The 22,099-nt window shown below is 53.0% G+C and overlaps 9 protein-coding genes across 9 annotated transcripts; 3 read left to right on the plus strand and 6 right to left on the minus strand.

Moving 5' to 3' along the window:
• Positions 1-483: 483 nt before the first annotated feature.
• A1O5_06954 (uncharacterized protein) lies at positions 484-1,023 on the minus strand (the record flags this gene model as incomplete). The annotated part of the gene is made up of 1 exon (XM_007747543.1): positions 484-1,023. One exon carries the CDS (start codon positions 1,021-1,023, stop codon positions 484-486), a length of 540 nt encoding a protein of 179 aa, XP_007745733.1.
• A 1,230-nt stretch (positions 1,024-2,253) lies between these two features.
• Positions 2,254-3,099, plus strand: A1O5_06955 (uncharacterized protein; the record flags this gene model as incomplete). The annotated part of the gene is made up of 1 exon (XM_007747544.1): positions 2,254-3,099. The coding sequence occupies one exon, from the start codon at positions 2,254-2,256 to the stop codon at positions 3,097-3,099; it is 846 nt and encodes a 281-aa protein (XP_007745734.1).
• A 1,860-nt stretch (positions 3,100-4,959) lies between these two features.
• A1O5_06956 (uncharacterized protein) lies at positions 4,960-7,152 on the minus strand (the record flags this gene model as incomplete). The annotated part of the gene is made up of 4 exons (XM_007747545.1): positions 4,960-5,708; positions 5,765-5,839; positions 5,893-6,363; positions 6,417-7,152. 4 exons carry the CDS (start codon positions 7,150-7,152, stop codon positions 4,960-4,962), a joined length of 2,031 nt encoding a protein of 676 aa, XP_007745735.1.
• Positions 7,153-8,390: 1,238 nt separating this feature from the next.
• A1O5_06957 (uncharacterized protein) lies at positions 8,391-9,709 on the minus strand (the record flags this gene model as incomplete). The annotated part of the gene is made up of 3 exons (XM_007747546.1): positions 8,391-8,812; positions 8,936-9,090; positions 9,339-9,709. The coding sequence occupies 3 exons, from the start codon at positions 9,707-9,709 to the stop codon at positions 8,391-8,393; spliced, it is 948 nt and encodes a 315-aa protein (XP_007745736.1).
• Positions 9,710-10,550: 841 nt separating this feature from the next.
• Positions 10,551-11,489, minus strand: A1O5_06958 (uncharacterized protein; the record flags this gene model as incomplete). The annotated part of the gene is made up of 1 exon (XM_007747547.1): positions 10,551-11,489. One exon carries the CDS (start codon positions 11,487-11,489, stop codon positions 10,551-10,553), a length of 939 nt encoding a protein of 312 aa, XP_007745737.1.
• Positions 11,490-12,761: 1,272 nt separating this feature from the next.
• A1O5_06959 (UDPglucose 6-dehydrogenase) lies at positions 12,762-14,850 on the minus strand (the record flags this gene model as incomplete). Its single annotated transcript, XM_007747548.1, has 3 exons — positions 12,762-13,970; positions 14,027-14,493; positions 14,568-14,850. The coding sequence occupies 3 exons, from the start codon at positions 14,848-14,850 to the stop codon at positions 12,762-12,764; spliced, it is 1,959 nt and encodes a 652-aa protein (XP_007745738.1).
• Positions 14,851-14,984: 134 nt separating this feature from the next.
• Positions 14,985-15,491, plus strand: A1O5_06960 (uncharacterized protein; the record flags this gene model as incomplete). The annotated part of the gene is made up of 1 exon (XM_007747549.1): positions 14,985-15,491. One exon carries the CDS (start codon positions 14,985-14,987, stop codon positions 15,489-15,491), a length of 507 nt encoding a protein of 168 aa, XP_007745739.1.
• A 440-nt stretch (positions 15,492-15,931) lies between these two features.
• A1O5_06961 (uncharacterized protein) lies at positions 15,932-17,560 on the plus strand (the record flags this gene model as incomplete). Its single annotated transcript, XM_007747550.1, has 1 exon — positions 15,932-17,560. One exon carries the CDS (start codon positions 15,932-15,934, stop codon positions 17,558-17,560), a length of 1,629 nt encoding a protein of 542 aa, XP_007745740.1.
• A 1,976-nt stretch (positions 17,561-19,536) lies between these two features.
• Positions 19,537-21,468, minus strand: A1O5_06962 (uncharacterized protein; the record flags this gene model as incomplete). Its single annotated transcript, XM_007747551.1, has 1 exon — positions 19,537-21,468. One exon carries the CDS (start codon positions 21,466-21,468, stop codon positions 19,537-19,539), a length of 1,932 nt encoding a protein of 643 aa, XP_007745741.1.
• Between the last annotated feature and the right edge of the window lie 631 nt (positions 21,469-22,099).

Below are 22,099 nucleotides of genomic sequence, written 5' to 3' on the forward strand. Positions count from 1 at the left end.
TCCTAGCACAACAACGAGACCTTCGGTCGTGATCGGGGAGCGAGACGAAGCGGACACGAGGATGCGCAAATCTAGACTTCCCGGTCACACCACTAATCGTGCTGAACCTATTCACTCTTGAAACATGGCTTTGGACTTTCAGTGTCACAAAAGATTCTCAGGAGCCTCATATTTCGCCAGAAAGCAAGTAGCTATACTTGTAGTTTAGACGTACCAAGTAATGGTAAGGAATATCCAAGAAGTGATGAAGTTTCGTCGTTGCCGGCGAGGCTGCACGTGTGGCCAATGCCAAGACATGCACACGTGACCATAAGCAGTCCGCTGTCATTACAAACATCAACGTGCTGTTTGCCGCTCAAAAACGTGAAACAAGCTGCTGAAATGACGCCGAGAATTTGCATGATGCGAGTCATCATATTCCCAAACCCTCCTCCTTTCCATCTTTCTCTCCCAAACTCGAACAATCCCATAACATCGACCAAATCAATCTTCCCGAAGAGCTTCTCTATTTTCGCGAGCTTCCTGTTTAGACCTGTCATTCATGTCCTTGACGGCGGCAACCGCTCCCAGAGCCTCAGTGATGAGGTGGATGACATGATGCCGCCTATCGCCCAAGAGTTCTTTGCCCAAACTGTAGGCCCCCACGGCCTCTTCCAAGAGACGTCTGTTGTGGCCTGGGGCTTCGTGGTGGTGTTCGTGTTCGTGTTCGTGTTCGTGATGTGAGTACCGACGCCGAGGTTCATGACGATGATATTCGTCGTCGTCGCTCGTGTCGGTGTATTCTTCAAGCTCGCCTTCTTCACGTGGGCGTTTTGGTTTCTGCTTTTTTAGCAGATGGAAAGCTCCAACGGCGACAGCTGCGCCCACTGCAGCCTTGACATAGTGTTCGTTGGCGTCCTTGGGATAGTCCTCGGTGACAGCTTTACCCAGCTCGTTGGCGGCATAGACACCGCTCACGGCCATGACAGCAGTCCCGGCATTGGTCTTCAGCGAGTGTAAGTTGTTATGCTCTGATTCCGGCATTGCTGATTGTTCTTGCTTGTTCGCTTGGTTATTGTGAAGATGTTTTGGTTACGGAGGATGGATTTGGACGCGAGGCGAAAGTAACAAGACACCCAGGAGGCTCTTATACTTGCGGGGTCTAAAGTGTAGAAGGTTCCGGTCCGTCGACAATCAGGTGCTGTAAAGTCAGCCCGCTGGTTCGCCCCGTCCCATGGGGAAAGGTTGGGTTTGACATTTACGACCATCAGGTTGTGGCCTCAAAGCCCGACCGCTTGGCAAGCTTACAAGTACTGTACTTGTTACAATTGCAATCTGGGTCCATGGTTCATCGGCGCCGCTGACGAGGTTGGTTCGGTGATATCCTTACCAAACAAGGATATGCTTCTGGGCTAGACGAACGAATGCGACCGGCTACTGATGATGATGCCACCTCCAGAATTTCCAAATCAGGTGGAAGTCTCCTAAACCGTTTTCAATCACGCAAGACATCGTTTGTTTACGTCCAAGTACGAGTACCCAGAAGGCAATCCGAGCAAAGATTGGCTGGTTTCATTTGTCAAACTCACACCGGTCGACAATCATGCCATTGTTGCGTCGTCGGGGAAGCGGGGACAGCAAAAAAAAGGCTGTCACATGAATCAGGAGCGACAACACCGTGGGAGGGTGCTTTTCCCCATGAAGTCTCGACTGCGCGCCAAGAGAGCTGCCTGTTACAGTGCCGCCGTTTCATTCATGATGTCGTCTTGATCGAAGAGAGATTCTCTTTTCGCTCTCATTTTCGCCTAAGAGAATATCTCAAAGATCCGCTAGCCGTCAGGCGGATCCCCAGAACTCAGCAAGATCACGCGATTGTCTACAAGTAGATACATTAAGTCTGAGCCTCTTTTTCCATCACACCACAATCAAAAGGTCAAATCACGAACGCTCTCGAACAGTCATCAATCAAAATAGTCTTACCGGAACACCACGAACAGGAAAACCGTTGGATAAGGCGAGGTGGAGTGAGCAAAATAAGTTCCACTGTGCCACGTGATCAGTGGCCAGTGAGTTACAATCCACCCATTCTGCGACTTGCGTGGCCTTGCCTTCTCAGGCTCATTTAATGAATCGCCGGTGGCTTTAGACATCGGAGAAGTACACCTAGGAGGAAGAAGTAGGAAGATCCCAACAAGAACGAAAGAAATAACAAGACAAACGCTCTAATTGCCGACAAACCACACAACAAGAATACAAAAGCCAGCACAGCACACGATGTCTCCATTGAACCTGAATACGGTCCTGAAACCACCCCATGTTACATTCGACTCACATGGGCCGTACCACCGAGGATCGATACGCTCGGTGTTCGACTACCTCGGCGGGGGGGAGATCGACTCTGTCTTCAACCAGAAACACCACCACCGGCAACCGCACTCGGTGTTTGAGGAGGGCGTGGTCTTCCCCAACTTCACCGTCAGGGAGACAGCCGAAGCGTACTTTTTGGAGGGTGACTTCCCAGGCATTCACAACCCAAATGACATCAAGATCGAGAGACTGGGCTCGCAGGGTCTGCTGGTTGAGGCCCAGGCGCCGGCACTCGGCCTGTATGGCGAATGGGGCAACGCCTTCGGCCTCCGGCCGAGCAAGGAGGCGCAAGTGGAAAGAGGCGCCAGCGAGAGCACCACCGTCACTGCTGAGGGGGGTGGTGGTGGTGGTGGTGGTGAGTCAGGTGGCGCGAAACCGAAACCCATCGAAATGAGAACCCGCAGCCCCGGCCATGAGCACGAGCGCACCGAAGCCGGTGCCGCGGCCGAAGGCGAAAAGCTCCGCGGTTCCGGCGGCGACAACGAAGGCAGTAAAAGCACCACTGTGGAGCGGAAACCGCACAAACTGCACCGTAGGGGCTCCTCGTCGGCCGACGACGAAGATGGGGCGGCGCCGACGACGCTGCTGCAGGAACGGCACGTGGGCCGGTTCCTGCGCTCCTTCACCTTCCCGCAGACGGTGGACCTGGACCACATGAAGGCGCGGCTCAAGGACGGGGTGCTGCGGATCGCGCTGCCCAAGACGTCGGTCAGGGAGAGGCGGTCCAGCTTCAAGATTGAATATGGCGGGTAAAGGGACTCGTACAGTACTCTAGGTACTTGGATGGCCAGGTAATTATGTGGTTGGGTGGGAAGGCAGGCGGTGCATGAGTACGTATGTTGTCGAGGAAATCGGACAGGAGGCCATGAGCTGAGATATTGGGTCTGGAACATGGGAATATGGAATATGTGATATGTCATTTGAGACATGCGCCATGTATGTACCATGGGGTTATTGATGAATGTCCATCATCCCCTTCTTATTCACTCACTTCGATAGCCAAGGACTCTGTATGTGTGGAGCACGGAGTATTTCCTTGTATGTATACGACGAGGACGAATGGAAGATACCAAATCCGGGAAAAGATATATATATATATCGAATTAAAATTTAAGATCGACAAGCCTCATATAATGTTGCGAATCCCGTAGCAACTCTATATTTGATATCCTTATGCTGAGCAGCCTCGTTGATGACAGATATTGCATCCCGCGTTTCGAAAACCACCTCTAGGCACCCTTCCCGTCTTCCTCCATTACATACACAAAGCACAGTCGTGCGCGAAAACCGAAAACCTTTATAACCCGGGCGGATGTGTGTATGGCTTCTCAAATCGGAAAATCTGCGTGTGTGCATGTATGGCATGTTTCAAAATACCAAAGCAAGTGACAAACGCAATTGGCACATTGAACAGCGTCAGGAAAGGCGTCAGACACCACCAACCCCATAACTAGAGATCTTTGAGGTCGATTCCTACCTAGTTTCTCTTAGACGACGATAGGTAACATTGATATCGCTGAATGGCCCATAAGTTTGAGAATCGAGATGACTCAGAGAATGAAGCATCCAGTAGTCACCTATTATTCACAAATCACAGAGAGCTATAACCTAAGTCTATTGTGGTCATTCTTCTTCTGTGGCACTTTTTATTTTTTTTGGTCGTCTGGCGCGCCTTGTCCCAAAAAGGGGTAAGCTAGATATTCATAATTAATACCTCCTCCTACGTAGCAGCATGTACAGTCTCAAGCCACCGACTGGGTATCCTGAGAAACTGAGAAAGCCAGTGGTACCATCCTAGCCTCAACGGACCTGTAGATTCAGCCTCTCTAGTTCCGCTGAAGCCGCATCATACACGTTACGGGGTACTCTTTCGGCCTCGATCTTATTCACGTCCGTCGTGTCACCCTGTGTGAAGTTGGCCGTGTTGAAAGCGCCCTCGCACTTCTGCTCGATGATAACATGATCATTCCTGGGGCCGTCTGCGATAGTTACCACAATGCCGGCGCTCTGGGGCCAGACAGTATTCTTGATTGCTATCCGTTTTCCCCACAACGTCCCTAGGAAACTGCTGTATAAGCCTCGTTGAGACTCTGTTGGCTGCTTGGGTGTAGAAGTCGAATATGGAAGCGGAGCCATTTGCATCGGCTCTAGGTCCTTGCAGAGACTTGGCAGGCACTTTACTCCCGATTCTTGCTTAAGCCATCGAATTCACGACATGGAACCTTGAAGGCTTTCAGGGTAATGTATCACGTGTTGCCCATAGCGCCATCGGAATCAACCAACAATGTGAAGCGAAAGACTTGTAGGTGATCACTCGTAGGTGACTAGAAGCCGTCCACAGGGAGTGGGATGATAAGGGAAGATCGCAAGAATTGTCCCAACACAGGAGGAATATATCCAATATTTCCATTATCAACATTTGATCCAAACTGATGATGGTCCTGATATGCAGAGATGTCGTCAAAATCTGACATGTTTGTAGATACACCTCTTCCATGTTGCACAGTCGCTTAATCATCTCGGGGTCGTGCCGGCAAATACCAGTTTGAGAGGCCTTTCCACCCTAACGCCATGCTTCTGTGTCTTTTGGACTGCCAAGTCTGAGAGCCATCCCTAATGAGTCCTCGAATTAACCTGGTCAGCAGTCTCTTCATCGATGACTTCAAAATTAATATCTCGCCCTTGATCCTCGAGTGCGTTTTCCATCCTCTCTCGCTTGTGCTTTTCCACCTTCTTTATGGCTGTCTTGGTCAAGGCTTGTCGTTGCATCTTCAAAGCCACGTCCTTCTTGCGTGTCTTTCGGTCACCGATGGCGATCAAAATACCCGCCACGATGTTGCACGTGATGGAACACGAGAGGATCGTCGCCGTCAGAGCTTGTGGTCGGACGTGATAGCTGATCGACCAAGTACAGGTGCCGAGCGCGATCTGGAAAAGTGAATGACAATCCAGTAAGACCACGATGGCCACCAGCAAGCGTAATGGGAAGGCATAATGAGTTCCCGTTTCGTGAGGCTTATAAAATGAATGCGACTTGGAGAACTTTGCTTGATGGTGCATGAGCTTTTGCTGTTGCTTGTGCGTCAAAACCGAGAACTCCGAGTCCTCCGGAACCACAGACTCGGGGTCGGCTTCCTTCTCCGTTTGAGCAGGGAGGTCATTGTGGTCACGCAGCTTCGGCATTCCTCTTTCTCGTCTGAGCTTCCAAGTCAGGTGGTGATAGTGAGCGATAAAGCACATGTGATATGTGTCGACAGTTCGGAATGGTGCCAGACCATCACCAACAACCGCAAACAAGGCAACCAGCACATTGTCGATTACATTGATGTCGTACTCTTGTCGGTCTCCAACATAAATCCAACCTGATGGATCACTGTCAGCCAACAAGATGATGCCAAGAGTAAGCATCCAACCCTACCGATCAAGAAAAGAACCCAGGCCAAACCAAACAAAGTAATTAGAGTTGCATACAGAAACACAAAAAACCCGAGTGCTGTTGTCATGGTCAGCACCCGGTAAAGAAGCCGCAGAGGTTCCTCAACTCACGTTTTGAGACATACTTCCCAAAAGCCACCATTCTCTGTTTGAACTTGGAGCGTTTCGAGTGCAACATGTGCCTGACATGATCATCCAGCGCCTCCTTGTCCTCGTCACTCCATCCCTCGAGGGACACACCATGTGGTAATACGGCGAAGTGAGAGTCTGTGACAACCGATGAAATACTGCGGGTACGCTCAATCTGGGGTTTGCGCTGCCATGACCAGGTCCTTTGCATGGTGGGAGGGGCACCCGCTTCCTCCTCTGGGGCTCCCACGGGTGGCCCTTCTATGGGTGCCGCCTCGGTGGTAACTGGAGTCATGCCCACTTCCTTTTCTTCAATGGTCTCGGGCCTCCGGGTCTGGGTTGGCCGACGACTCAGCGTATAGGTTGGTCTTCGGTTCAACCATCTCCCAAGATCTGGCACAAAGAGTGAGTTTTGGACGTTGTTGAGAGTAGTCAGCGTCGAGACCTCGGGATCTAAAATGCAATCAGTATTGCCCAGTTCTGTCTAGCCAGTCCGTTTGACGTACCAATCACATCGAGCAGGTCGACGACTTCTGATTCATACTCAGGTTCTTGTCGTTCCCTCGACGTGTCACTCATTCTGCTCACGATCGAACGTGCAGCGTTGCTGATACTCCGTCTCCTACTCACTCCGCCTGTTACGTTTTGATTCATCGTGTCTCGATCCACGGTGCCATCTGCTGGCGCGGGTTCTGGCGCCGATGGGGCTTCGGCGAGGGTTGGCAGGAGTGATTGTCTCGTACTTTGCCTCGTTAGTTGGTTCAAGCCGGGTATGCCCAGATTCGGACGTTGTGGCGCAGAACTACTGCGTCCTCTACCAGACGCAGCCCGACCGGGAGGTTGACTCGATAGATTTTCATCATCTTGTGCTGCCGCTCGCAGGTTTGCTGAGGGCAGTCGTCTAATACCGACTGGCCGGAATCGGTTGAGCTGGTTGATCTGATTTATTTGAGGCGTGGCATAGGTAGTTCTCGTTATGGTCGGGGTCACGGCGGCCGAGTTGGGAATCACGGTGTTGTCGGGCGCGGATGCTACAGTGGTGGGAGATTGGTTCGTGGGCTGGGTGGAGGTTACTGTGTAAGGTCTCCCACGATGAGGGATGTGGACGGTGGTTGTGGTTGTCGTGGTATTGTTGTTGGTAGAACTTGGGCCCGCCGGTGAGTCGGGGATCGAAGGGAAAGGTTCTGTATTGGAGTTGCTGATAGAACTGATGCGGCGCGAACCCGGGCGCGACGAAGCCATTGCGCAAAGACCTGGAGGGAATTGTTTACTCCGTCAAAGGCGCTGTGTCGAGGGACACGGACAAAACGAGGGTCGGCGATGGGAAGTGCAGCTGGAGGGCGCAGGTGCAGAGTGAGAGATCAACCGAGAGAGCCGAGTTGAAGCTGAGGTTCAGGGTCTGCGATGGCGACAGACAGCCAGTCCGCCACGGTCAACGCCCCCTCAGGATCGATGGCAGTCGAGCACACGTAGGAGGTCCTCCGTAAATCATCAGCAGTGAAGTCAGAGAAGCGAAGTCACCAGGATACAGAGTACAGAGGAGGTTGCCAGAGAACCTGATGGCTTGGTCTCTTCCGTGTTTGCCATTCCAGGATCTTTGGGCGGCTTGGGCGGCTTCGGCGGCCTCCAGGCTTCCTAACGGCCCTGCCACTGGTTCGTAGCGCTTGGACACAACGATCGAATAGGGAAAATCTCGCTCTGGGGCCACCTAGTGAATTGGGGGCTTAACTAGGTTGAGCCACAGGCCCCGCCAGCCTCTAACTGGAGCAGCCTGGCGGCCTAAAGGGCTTAAGCATGCCATCCCCCAATCAAACTGGCGGGCTAGCATTCCTGTAACGGGTTGTAGTGGCGCCAGTGCACGCACAATGACAAGGCACTGACGTCGATGTGCGCGCTGAGTCAGGCTGCCGACCATGACAAACATCCAAGACGCCAGACACCAAACACGAAACCACCACGATGCAATCTGATAAAGCTGCCCAGATCAAACAATCTCCCACACCCTGGCCCTCGCCTCAAACTCTCTCCTCTACCAACCAAGGTAACTTGGGCAACCCTAGCCCACACAATGTCCTTTTCCGGCCGTTCCATGCCCGCCCATCTCTGATTCCGGACATCCGGGCAGTTCTTGTTGCCCCCTTCATAGCTCCGTCCATCTCCTGCGGGAGCAAATATGAGCGACTGTACACGTGCGTTATATACTTCTCCAGGCCCATGCGGATGTATCACGCTGATCCTCGGCTTAATGGCCCCGCAGCCAGTCAAAAATAAGGTGGTGACTATTGGTGTATGAGTAGTAAGTACTTAAGAGTATGACTTGGATGACATACAGCCAAACAAGGATCACTCAGGTCGATCCCTTGCGGCGAAAGGAATGGCTTAGGACAAGTAATACAGCCTGACCTCACCCAGGGCTGAAACCAGATTACTTTTCGGTACATGTTCATGCCTCGATGCCTTGTTCAGGGCCCTCCAACTGACTACAACTTGGAGTCTTCTCTAAACCCATGCGCAAAGGTTGGTGGATCATCATCCACTTCCTCCTGCAGCCATTTGACCATGCGTCTCGCTGCCCTCCGAGGACCCAACCCATCTGCATACCCCATGAAAGGCTGCATGTGTTTATATCCCATCATCTCCACGATACGCGGATGGATCTTGTCCAGCTTCCTCGGATCCACCGCCAGTATCTGGTTCTCGATGGGCCGAATATACGGCTGGCAGTACTGCACGGTGGCGCTTTGTCGAGGCTTGTCCGACACGTTTGCTCCACCACCGTGCCACAAGGTACTTATGAAATAAACCACTCCGCCTTCGGGGCAGAGCGCAGGGATGGTTTCTTCGGGCATGCCTCGTCGTGAACTGTCCCATTTGTGTGACCCGGGGACGATTCGCGTGGCACCTAATAACAATACCAGAGACGTCCAGGGCGTCAGCCAACTATTCCTTATTCCTCACATTTGACCCGTTTGAAACTCTCTTCCGCAAGGGGGCCGTGGACAGATAGGCGTGTTCAGAAACTCACCATTCTCGGCAGTATACTCGTCGAATGCGACCATTATCGCCGCCCCAAACGGCAATCTCGGTCTGAGAAACTGGATGTACCCGTCATCATGATGCAGTGCTTGCGCCTTCTCGCCAGGATTAATCGAAATGGTGTGGAATGCCGACAAAAGGTACCTGATGTGGCGTTTCCGCCCTCAGTCAGATCAGGTAAGGTCATGTCATGCCAGATAATATCTTTGGCCCCGGGAAAATGGAACGGGAAGGACGCCTCAATTCTCAGCCTTGGATAGCACTGCACAGCACAAGAACCCCAGCATGACACCCCATGCACAAAGTCAAAGCACATTGCCGTCAACTATATAACACACAGATATCCAACAAATATATGACATGTTAAGCCACACAATATGGAGAGTACATACCCCTGATCCAAGAAAAAGTCATTGAGCGCTAGCACACGGGGCAAGATGACAAACTTGTCAAACACGCGGGACTTGTTGAGCAGCGAGTAGATGCGGTTCGTGTTGAAGCCCTCGAAGGCATTGCGCCCGACTAGAGCGGATGCGTTTTCTTTGCCGAGCAGCCGCACGATCTCGGCGCGTGCCTCGCGCGCCTCGGCCGCGCTGAAGCAGTCCGGGATGATCACGTAGCCGTGCTCGAGGACGTGCTCGATGTCTGCGCGCACAGCCGGGTCAGAGGGAAGCGGGCGCGGCTTGAGGGATTGCGAGTAGATGTTGAAGGAGGCGCTGACGTCGGGGGCAATTGGCGGCGGCGGTGGCAATGGGTGCGCCATGATGGAATGCGATGCGATGAGATGCGTCGGTCGGCCAAAGGAAGTGAGCAGCAACACGAACAGACAGGTTACTCCGCGGGACTCGAGTACCGAGTCCAAGTCGAACCAGTCAGGTTATATCCTCGCGACGTTGATACCCGTCACAGAGTCCCAGTAACCCGGGTAGAGGACCATATATGTACCCAGTATATATGCGTTATTTATAACCCTCCGGCGCGGAAGTCCTCCGTAGGAATAACAACACGGTACTTAAAACGTTCTCGTTCCTCCACAAAGAGGGAGCCCGAGCTGCCCTGCCTACATACTCGGAGCGTGTGTCTGGACCGGTTCCCCGCATTTCGACACGCAGAGGTCAGGCGCGGCGTCAGCAATAATACCAAGTAGGTATTAATACGTGCCGCAATGGCCCAGTTAGGGAGGTGGAGGGAGCACAGAGAAGAAAAGAAGCCTCGGTAACTTTTCGTGCTCGGCTGGTGTACCCAGTAGCCTGGTGGCCCCTCTGGGTATTATGCCCAGCCTCGTCGTGACTGGCACCCTGGCAACCGCCCAATAACGCGAGTACCGGGTATTATTATTATGTTCCGAGTACCCAGTACAGACGACCTAATATGGACTGTGCCATGGCGTGAGGAGATTTTCCCAATGTCGCACGTCGAGCATCTCATGCATCTCTACCCCCGTACAAGACCTCAGCGGCGTTCTCCTTTTGCCTGAGCGCTTGCGGAAATCCACTTCTCTAGCTACGTACTTCCTGTAACCCCCCCTCTCCTCTCCATTGGCCCTGTGCCTCAGCTGTTCCGGCTGGCTCTCATACTCTTCTACCACCCTCGGCATCTTCCCGTCAAACACTGGCCACGTTGAACGGCGCCTGACTGCTCCACCTGAGAATAAAACTGCCGGCGCGCAGGGGGAACTGCGTCTTCATGGCGTCCTCCAGCTCCTGCCACGTGGTGCTCATGGCCAGCGCCTTCTCCCACGCCCGGATGTAGAGCTTCGTGTCGGCGATGTGGCTGGGCGCGAATCCGTCGCCGGGCTTCGTGTGGCTCGGCACCACGAAGCGCGGCCTGAGCGCGGCGACCTTGTCGAGCGACGCGATCCACTGGTTGCGCAGTTGCGGGCTGAGGTCTTCGACAAAGAGTTGGTGGCATTTGCCGTAGACGACGTCCCCGCCGACTACTAGGTCTACGTCGGGCACGTGCAGCACGGTCGAGTTGGACGTGTCGCCCTGTCCGACCTCCACGGCCCGGAAGACGTGTCCCTCGATTTCAAAGGTGCCGTTGGCCGGGAGGATGAGCGTCGCGTTGAATGGCTGGCTGGTGATTTGGCCGCCGGGAAAGAGAGAGAGCCAAAGATCCGTGAACAAAGGTTCTTCGTACTGTTGCAGCATATGTGCGTTCACGTCAGCTTTCGCGACGACTTGACATCCCGGCCAGGTGGCAGCGATTTGCTGAGCAGTAAAGAAGTGGTCACCGTGGCCGTGGGTGACGTAGATGTATTTCAGGCTCTTGTGAGGGCCAGCGATATCCTTGACCCATTTGGTGAGGTTCTGGCCCTGGAGGAATGTGGCGGGGCTGTCCACCAATACGGCTTCGTGGGCGCCATGAATGAGTGTGAAGGCTGTTGGAGAGAAACTGAGATTCGTACTGCTTTGGTACACGACCGGGGCGGGCGGAAGATGGTAGACGTCGACCTGGAGGCCGTTCTTGGAGGTGACGAACTCGGAGAGGGTCAGAGGGGGGAGTATGGAGAAAAGTATTGAGACCAGGAATGACGACTTCATGGTGCATCTGCAGCTATTTCCGATGACTGGGTTGGGGATATTCATGAAGCTGAGAATGTCTGATGGAGTTGTTGCTCACCGGAACAGATGATCCCTTATATATACTCGCCCTGCTTCCACCAGGGTCCTCATTAAAGACGCCGTCTGCTGGACTTCATTGGAACATCTTTCTTTCCTCGCAAAGGATGCACCTCTCGCGCCGACTTCCATAGTGCAAGCTTATTCACAAAAACTCTGCTGGATCCCAACTCGTGACTGGGAAGAAGGGACGACAGTGAAAAAGGTAGGCCAACAAGACATCAGCGCCGACGATTGGCATTCAAAGAGACTTGGTTCATGTCAAAGGACTGATCATTCGAGACGGCAGGCAACCAAGAAGCAACACGTCAAACGTACCTGTTGCCGAAAGAGGAAATTCAGAGGTGGCCCGATCTGTTCAAGGCTGGTATGCTCCACCAATCTGATTACATTCTTCAACCTTAAATAAAGCCCCCCCCTTTCAGGATGCGTTCGAGCGAGGTCCAATGTCGCGCCAAAGGAATCGGATTCGAAGATCCAATGCCAGCAGATACTCGATCTGTTCAAGCTGCGGTGCCGGGATGTCTGATGGGATTGTGACGCGGGCCCCTTTGCCTCAAAGGACTTACCCCTAAGAGTCGACAGCATCGAAGGGCTGGCACTGGTCAGAATGTTATGTGGCAATCCATTGAAGGGGCTTTTTCGGCTCGCCTGTTCCATTCAAGATGGGCAAGCGCTTTAGGCTACTCAATTTACCGCTTCCAAGCTTCTCGGCCGTAATTGTTTAGTTTTCAACACCCGTGAGTCCCACTGCTTGATTACTTAGACGGCCTCAATCAAGGATCCTCGGACAGGACGTTGTACTGATCGTATGATAGGCATTTCATATACGTCTAAGTGGTCTTTCTATCTGCTTGACTGCCAACTCCGAGGAGTTTTACGTATTATGTATGATCGTGGGGACCATGCAACTAGGAGATACGGTGTTGTGGTGCGAAATCGGGTCAGGAATGGTGAAGGGACGCCCTCGATTCTAGAACTGCGCTTCGACGCCGGATATGCATCTTGTAGCCACGTGGCTTTTCTGCCGACAATATAGACTCTGGGGATGTTGCAAGGCATTCGATAGTGTGAAGCATTTGTGCATGGAGGCCTCGAGCCCTCATACCGCATCTCTGGTTCTCAACGCCGTTCGGAAACAATTTGAACGTATGTGTTAATCGAGGCTGGCTTAACCTCAAATGGACCGGGGAATCACCAGCAGCGCTTCTGTCCATCTTCAGGCCGCCACTTCCCAATACCATCGACGCGAACACCTCCGAGCTTCTCCATTTCATCTGCATCAATAATGCCTCTGCCGTCGAAGATCCATTTCGGCTCTCTCATGCTGTAGACGATGCGAGCCCATTCGACGGGGTCGGTGGAAATCGGCCCCCTGGCTTTCGATCTGCAGTCGGGACAGTTGGCCACGCAATCTGGCTGAGGAGCTAGCCTGTAGTTTGCAAAGTTGGCACCTAGATGGTCATCTTCTTGTTGCTTCGGCGACGCACAGGTGCTCGCAGGCTTATTGGTGGGTAGGCTCGTTTCGGATGCATTGCTGCCGCGAAGTCTTTGAGGTGAGTTTTTGAACTGGTCGCAATCTGTAATGATAAGTATGGCATTTGATTCCATACAAGCCTCATATGGATCGGTGTAGATCTTCACGGAGGAGGTTTCGCCTGCAAAACCAGGTGTGTTGCTGACGGCCGCATTAATCTCTCGGAGCATATCATCTTCGTCACAAAAAGGATCAAAAATTGCAATTTCCGCAGGTTGCTCGTCGAGTAAAGTTCTGATGACGTCCACCGCGGGAGACTCGCGCGCATCGCTGGTGTTCTTTTTGAATGCAAATCCCATCAACGTGATTTTCTTCCCAAACAGATTTTCGTTGAACCTTTTGAGGACTTTTCTTGCGAAGCGATTGCGTTGCATGACATTGATCGAGTTGACCTGACCCCAGTAATGGGCCACTTCTTCCAGACCCAGAGATTCGGCGAGGTATGTGAGACTGGCAATATCTTTCCTGAAGCAAGAGCCCCCGAAACCGAGACCGGCCTTCAAGAATTGCGGTCCTATCCGGGTATCTAGGCCGATGGACTTCGCGATCTCCTCTACGTTTGCGCCTGTTGCTTCGCAAATCGCACTGATAGAGTTGATGCTGCTAATCCGTTGTGCGAGCATGGCATTGGCCACAAGCTTGGAAAGCTCTGATGACCACGCATTGATCTGTAGAATCTGGGACGAGGGAATCCATGCGGCATACAGACTGGCGAGCGCATCAGCTGCCAGTTTGCCGGAAGGAGTGCCAGAAGAGCCGATAATGACCCGATCCGGTTTCATGAGATTTTTGATCGCTGTTCCTTCAGACAGAAATTCGGGGTTTGATAGGACCTCAAACGGCACGCCCGGTCGCAGCGCGTCGAGCTGGCAAATCTTCGTCAGAAACCCACAATGCAGCCCGCGTCAAACTGGTCACTCACCGTGTTCCTGATGCGCTGAGCGGTTCCACAGGGCACCGTGCTCTTCTCAACAATGATAGTGCCGGGCTTCGCATACAATGCCACATCCTTGACAGCGCCATCAAGAGCGGTCATGTTGGTCGCTCTCCCGGCACCGACTCCCGTGGTTTTCGTGGGAGTGTTGACTGCCAGGAAAACCATGTCGGCAGTGGAGATGCTGACCTGCGTGTCACACGTGAAGAAGAGGTTCGGGCCGCGTCTGGAGACGTAGTCAGACTCGCCATTGCGTCCGTGGGAAATGGAGTTGCGGTCGCCGGGCTCCTTTATAATTGCCCCGTCTCTTGTCAATCGCACAATCTTGTTCAAACCTGGCTCGTGGATCGGCAGGTGAGCGGAGTTCCATCGTTCGATGCGTCGCTGGTCTCTGTCCAACACCTCGACGCCCACCTTGGGATTGTGTAGTGCGATGACTGCTGCCGTAGGACCGCCTAAAGACTCGTGATCCGATTAGTTCACCTCGATACCTCGCGTACATTCTGTAGGAGGGGGCGCATGTGCGTACCGACATAACCTGCGCCAATTACGCAGATTTTCCTCACATCGCTGGGGACAGGCGCAAACAGGTCGGCGAACGAGGGGATGAAGGGGCTCTCGGCGCGGGCTGAGGGCGGATCGAGTCTGCGCCTTTTGGGCTCTTCCAGAGCGTGAGCGAGTCGCGTCTCGAACGAGTCTTTAAGGTGTGAGGGGCGGAATAAGGGACTGCTGTCTGGCGTCAAAAGACCTGTGGAGTCGTTACAGGAGCTGCCGTCAGAAGTGCCGACGAGCGAGGGCACTGCGAAATCCATAGCGACAACGACGGTAACAAGCTGCGAGAGATGCTTTTCTTGGGAGATGGAGGAGAAGAACAGCGGGCGGACGTGAGACTCAAGGGAATCAGGCCATATTAATGTAACAATGAGCGCGGTTTGCGTGGCATAGCATGGCGGTGACCAGCACCGACGAATTTAACAAGCCCCAGATAAGAGAAGCCTGGCTTCAAGAGAAGGCGAGGGCGCCGCCGCAGGGCAATTACAAGATCCGACTTTTCACCAGGGTGGAAGACGAAAAATGGGGCAACGTTGGTGAAGCTTCGAACGAGACTCACATGGTCATGGGCATTGCGATGGTCATGAGCGGGTGTAAGGGCGCGAGGGGGGCGCGAGGGAATCAACACAAAGGGCGACTGTATCAAACGCACCCGAGCACGCGCAGTCATCCAGCACATCTGAGTGGCTGGCAAGGGACAGTGCTGGAAATGCTCGACTTGACGCTGTCAACATGGTCGGGAAGCCTGCTGTTCAGCGCTTCCACCCACGTGGGAGCCGTCAGCGTCTTCTACGCGTCCGACTCGACTCTGCGCAAGGTCGCCACCATCGGCCTAAATCTTGTCGGGTGGGCAGGTCATGCTGCGAGGGGGGCACGAGGGTCCCGAGGATCAAGTCCATAAAGAGAACAAGTCGGGAGCACAGCGAGTCTGACAAGACGAAATCATAAGAAGCCCGTCGGGATTGCAACAGCGAGGACGAGAACCAGGAGAACCAAAAAGGCTGCAAGAGAGAAAGAGAGAGAGAATAAGAGAGTGACACGTGCCACACTGGAGGCTGAGAGACGGATTGGAGCTCGAATGCAAAGTGACTAATTGTGCGTCTGCCAGTCACTCAGTTTTACGCACTATTCTTTTACTTGTTACTCTTTTTCTCCCCCAACGAAGGTCAGGCAAATTTGCACCAGCCTGAAGTTCCAGTTTTGTGGCGGTCGATAAGCAGAGACTGGATATCGATAACGATAGCGATAAGAAGAGGGGCAGACTGCGCCCCGGAATATCGTTCAGAGACCGGAGAATCTTTTATCCCCCACACGGCGCAAGTAGCACAGCTGCACAGCACGATGGGGGTCGAGGAGCGGATCGGTGAAGAGAAAGTCAAGCTCTCTTCTTCCACCACCGCCACCGGCAATGGCATGACAACGCCAACGGTAGCAGCAGGTGCTGGTGCTGGTACTGTGGTGCCCGACCGACGAGATGCCTTTCCCTCCTATCTCAAGGGCAAGCGAGTCCTCCTTGCAACCGAATCCCTGGGCCCTGTCAACGGCGTCAGTCGAACCACGCTCATGTTGATCGAATACCTGCGCAGAAATGGTGTCCAACTGGCCATCGTTGCTCCTCATTCCAGACAGTCGCGCCTCAAGCCAACCAGTGGTGCGAACCTCACTGAATTTCGACTGCCGGGCTATGAACTGCCCTACAACCCCGACCTGACCGTCGTATATCCCTTCCAGCTCGACGATGTCTACAAACAGACCTTCAAGCCCGACATTGTATATCTTGCCAGTCCTGCTTCCACCGGCTTTCAAATGCTGTTCCAGATCCGCCAATTACAAGATCCCCCTGTCGTTCTCCTCAATTTCCAGACTGATCTGTCGGCCTACAGCGAGATTCTGTTCCCGGGTCCTGTTGCCCGCTTTTCCGTCTGGCTGCTAGGGGTCGTCCAAGGTTTCCTGTTCAATCACCGTACCGTCCATACCATCTTCTACCCTTCCTCTGGCGTGGGCCGGTATCTTGAGAAAGCAGGCGCTCCGAGCAACAAGATGGTCCGATTGGGCCGGGGTGTCGACACCACTCTGTTTGACCCTTCTCAGCGGGACGAGACATACCGCAAGGAATTGGCACCCAACGGAGAAATCATCCTGGTCTGCGTCTGCCGCTTGGCTCCCGAGAAGGGCTTCGAGTTCCTGGCCCAGGTCGCGATACGGCTCGCCCAAGAAGGCTTTCCCTTTAAATTGCTCATCGTAGGTGGCAATATGAGTGCCGAAGTTGAGGACCAGGTCCACCGCCTCTTCGATGACGTCGCAGAGCACGTCATCTTCACCGGCTTCCGCACCGGTGTTGACCTCGCTCGTGCATATGCGACCGGCGATGTTTTCCTGCACTGCTCCATCACCGAGACATTCGGTCTGGTTGTTTTGGAAGCAATGGCGAGCGGTCTCCCAGTGATTGCTCGTGACGAAGGGGGCCCATCAGATATTGTCCAAGACCAAGAGACTGGATATTTGGTTCCTCCCCACGATCTGGAGCAGTACATTTCTCTCGTCAAGCTTCTCTCTGCTAACAAAAACCTTCGTGCGGTTATGGCAACTGCAGCACGAAAGTATACTTGCGACGTAACATGGGAGAAGATCAACAGGCGGGTTGCCTGGCATATGACCGAAGGCTTGCAACAGCACCTCCAGCGAAAACACAGAAGGAGACCAATCCGAAACTTCATTGTCGACAGGTACCATGAAATCCGAGACGGTGTGGTCATTCCTGTCGTGGTCAGAATGCGGCTATACATGGCAGCAATGGTCGTCTACCTCATTTGGCTGATGACTGCCGTTGTGCTTCTGCTCTACGGCCACAGAGTGTTTTCGCGAGCAGCGCAGCTCCTACGCAACCCACCCCTCGTTTTACAACGCATTCAGTACCGCGCCTTGAAACAAGGTATCCAGGAGACGCTCAAGAGCTTGAGCACAGAATGAAATGTAATCGTGGCGGACATTGAATACTGCCATGACATCCTATATCGTCTATTTTCATTGCCCATTATGACGGAATGACTCTTCCATGTTGGGGACGGCAGCCCAGAAGATTCGGGTGCCTCGGCTTTTTGCTTCATCCAAGACGATGCCGCTTCGACCGGCCGGCCTCAAACGACTTTTGTGCCCAACTTCGCGTCGGCAGGTCCTGAGAAGCCGTTGGCGGCACATGGATGGACTTGGCTCATCAAAAACATTTTCGGCAACCGGCCAATACTTCGGACAAAAATGCCGCCCCAACGTAATATTTTACTCGAATGCTGATGGCAATGCGGAGCTGAAGAGCGAAGAATGAGAATTGAACAGAGTGGTGGGTTTCTGACAGAGGTAAATCGGGTGACACTCGAGTATGCAATTCTTTCAGAGTATAAATTGCAGCTCGGACATGTGTGCCGACTAGACAGCCACTAGAAGTTGAGTAGATAACGGTAAGACGCTTGAGCGGATCATAGAAAGTAAGCTAGTACTTAGGATATATGTCCCATTTATGTGAAACTCCATATCTCGCGCCCTCATTCAACATCTCTTCACTCGAAAATACAATCAATGAGTTAAGGGTCTTTTCTTTTCTTTTCTATTTCTCTCTCTTTTTTCTCTCGTCCATCTTTCTTTTCCCTAGTTACATGCATCAAGGACTCTGCATGTAATATGTGCACTTGCAGCGGGACAAATTTGCCGACGGAAGACAGGGAGATGGAGATGGAGAGAAAATCGATGAATTGTGGTATATTGCTAGCATGTCCTGGAGCAAGAAAGGGGGGAAACAAGGAGAAGGACATGGAAAGGAGATGAGAGGAGTTCTCTGCAATTGATTATCCATGTCCATATCCATATCCACCCCCGACCCGCTGTCCAGATCATAGCTAGCCGGACAGCCTCGTTCACCGGCGTCATGCGCGCGCTATTGGTACCGGCGAGGATCGGAATCATCCCCTCACCAGCGATGGCTCTACATCTCGTATACATTATCACCACGAACGATGCTTTCTGCGGGGCCTTGAGACACGTCTCAAGAACTCGGTGCGGATGACCGCATCGTGGCAGAGGACGGCGACGAAGATGGGACATCTCGACATTTTGTGCGAGGAGTGTGTCACGGATCAATTTTATCCCTCTCCGTTTGGTGGGGAGATGAGAAAACCTGGTGTGAGCTCTGGAAATTCAATTGCCTTGCCCGTCTGGACGTCGTGCGTTCGGTGCTCATTGACATAGGGGGGGAAATGTTTGTTTGCTGGCGTAAATGGTTGCCGCAGCATAACGAAAGAGACCTGCTAAGTTGAGACGCGATGCTGTCGAGAGAGACTTTCCTGGCATTCTTGGCAAGGGGGCCACACCGTCGGCTGTCCGAAGTTGTCTAGCATTTTCATTACACCGTACCTGATGTATGCCTTGTAAATCATGAAAACACTCTGACTCTGCCGGGTGATTCAAAGTAGCGTCCTAGCTTAGGCGCTACGAGAGATTAATCGCGCGCTGCACGTCCAGGACGTGAACCACTCTTCAGAGAGATTGCTGCCAGGCGTCACGGAGATCAGGCGCGATGAGCTTCTCGCCACGTAGTATGTATATGATGTGAGCGGAAATTTTGTCAGTTTCGGAGAATGACTGGTTGATTCTCTTCCGTCGAGACTTGGGAGTCCCAGCTCGTCGAAAGAAATGTTGCAGGCCGCCGTCACCTTCCTTAAGCGGCTTGAGGAACTGAGATTTGTTGGCAAGAGTGTCTCAATCTTCGCGCTTGACCGGCACAAATGCTGTAGCTGGGAAGGGACGATGACGCGTTTCGTGGCAATGGAGGAGTTGAAGCGGCGATTTCCGCTATTCGTCAAGCAGACTCTGTACGTCTCAAACAAAAACAGTAAGGGCTGAGACTGGATATTGGTTCTTGGAGAAGGACTCGTTCCATACTGCGCGAAAGGCTCTCATGTAGCTTTTGGTGATGGAGTTGATTGCGTGTTCGGGCTTGTCGTCGCAGTCGTAGTATATGCAGAACTCGCTGATGAAGGCAATGACGGCTGCGGCCGAAATGGGCAGAGCCCCATGGCCTGGGCCATTTCGGCTATCGTCTTCGGCGCGCCGGCGATGTGTTGGCGGATATGTGCCCTTATCGCTTCGGAGCTCATGTCGAAATCTGAAGAATCCAGCGGATTCTGTTTTGACAGAGGGCTTTGCTCTTGTGGTTCACCGTCCGTATTCATGCCATTGTCAATCTTCGCATCGCTGTAACGTACCTGTTGTTGCCGTTGAACAAGCACAAACTCCCGCCTCTTCATGGCGGATTGCCAGACGCGTTTCCAATGTGCGCCGATTTCTTTCGTATAGAAGAATGTACGAAGAACCTTTTCCAGGCGGGCCCATTGGCGGGCCTGTGGGTAAAGATCCAACGCATGCTCCATAACCAAGTGGGAGTCAGGCATGGGAACGACCCGCAGGGCAAGAGATCCTGCAACTGCCATACTGGACCAAACTAGGCAGTTTTGTTCCTGGAGCGAAGCCGGTTTGGTGTGGGTTAGCAAGGCGGTGATGAATTTGCGGAGGATGGGATCGTAGAAGAGGTTTACTGCGGTAAGACCCCGGAGCTGGAAGATATAGGCCAGCAAACCCATGGTGAGGTGGTATTCGACTGGGCAAGTGGATGTTAACGACATTCGTTGAAGGGAGGAGAGGATGGTTTGAATCATTGTTTGCTTCCATTCTTCGTCGTACTGGGACGAATCGGGGAGTGGCAACTCCGAAGGCGGGGTCCAGGTACGGTCAAGGAGGTTTTCGTAGCTGACAGTTTCGGTCGCTAGGAGCGTGGTGGCCGCCGAGATGGAGGCGAGGAGCTTGATCATCTGCACAGATATCCGGGACGCAAGACAGAGTTCGGAGACTCCCGATGGAAGGCGAGAGAGAATAATGCATAAGTCGGGCGGAAATGGAGTTTCGGGATAGGCAAGTGGTTGATCGAGATGTAGTTCCTGGAAAGTTTCCCTAAGGTAGCCGACCGAGTCGCGAGGTACTTCTGGTGGCTGGCCCGTCACAAAGGAACCCAGAGCTTTGTATGCTATCAGACCATGCCTGACAAATCTCACCCAGTCGGTTTCCGAACCCGGATCGCCCGTCTCGGAGAGTGGCCCGCGGAGCTCAAGCATTTTCTCCAAACCTTTGCAATGCATTATCACGCCTCGTTGGTTTCCAGAAAGATACTCGAGAGTCATGAGCATCGTAACGGTCAGCAAGGCTGCATCGTCGGTAGCCTCGTTCGATTTGAGCTTTTCATTAAGACCTGCTATGGCGCTGCCACGGTGGCGAACGAAGGCGTAGTCTTCCCATATCGGTCGTCCAAGCGAAATGAGGATGGATGCTCGACAGACTGTTATGATGGATTCGAACAGAATGGTATGCTTAAGTGCATAAGGCAGTAAGAGCGACAGATGAGGATTGACCGGCCCAGGGACGACCGACTTTTTGTTGTTGAAGCCTTTGCAGATGGTGATGTAGTAGTCCAATGTGTCTTGGACTGTTTCGGTTGATTTGATAGGCAGGACTAGGAATGGATCCTCGCGCGTTCCGTTTAATGGAAGAGGCTCAACGGGAGAGACCAGGACTAGTGCCTTCGCCTGCGGATTTTGTCTAGCGTCACTGGACTTCGACTTGCGATGGGCAGTCTCCTCCTGATCTTCGTCTCGTGCTGAGTCCGGGGGTTGCCACTGTACAAACTGGTCCGGGGCTGAGTTCGGAGACTTCTTGCTGGGATCGTACTTTTTCCATCGGATTTTTTTGTAGCCATGATGCCGGCGGCCTGATATCGAAGTTTTATTCGTCGAGGCGGGCGAGATAGCCTGAAGCGGCGGTCGGCAATCCGTGGCCATCCTCTTCAATCGTGGAGACAGTGCCAGCGACAGGCTTCAGTGCATTGACGGGATTGCGGAAGGATGAAATGATGAGTATGTCCTGGGAAAAAGGGAGGGATCAGCGGGGCTCTCACGAAAGTCATAGGTGCCAGGAATTGGCATGCTCGGCACGTCCTAGGGACGTTTTACCATTGGTCGGTCTGCGCCAAGATGGCCAAGACGTATCTGACTCGGCGGAGGGTTGGGGGCTTGCTGACTAACAAGCTACCAAGCGAGCAAGTTCGCCGGGTTTCTTAGCCGGCGCAAAGGACAGTTGGATCGCGGCAACGGGGCTTTCGAGGGGCTCATGGAAATGACCTTCGCAGAAGCGCCAGGCCGAGACTGACTATTCTCTATGTTTGGAAAAAAAGTTACACGCCAAGTGAAACCATAACTTAACTCCCAACATCATGTTCTGGGTTTGGTTATGGCTGTGCCCCTCGTCATTCTGCTGGACGAAATTAATCCTTATTATCACCGAGTACACCAGATGAGGATGCTCCAATTGAATTTGAGCACCAACTTTTGCCAAATAGGGATGGCCCGGGTAGGTCGAGTGCGCCAGTTTCCTGTATGGCATTTGTTCAATTTGCTCAGCTGTCGACTGACG

Source organism: Cladophialophora psammophila, assembly GCF_000585535.1.
Source record: "Cladophialophora psammophila CBS 110553 chromosome Unknown aczJe-supercont1.10, whole genome shotgun sequence".
Classification (NCBI taxonomy): Eukaryota; Fungi; Ascomycota; class Eurotiomycetes; order Chaetothyriales; family Herpotrichiellaceae; genus Cladophialophora; species Cladophialophora psammophila.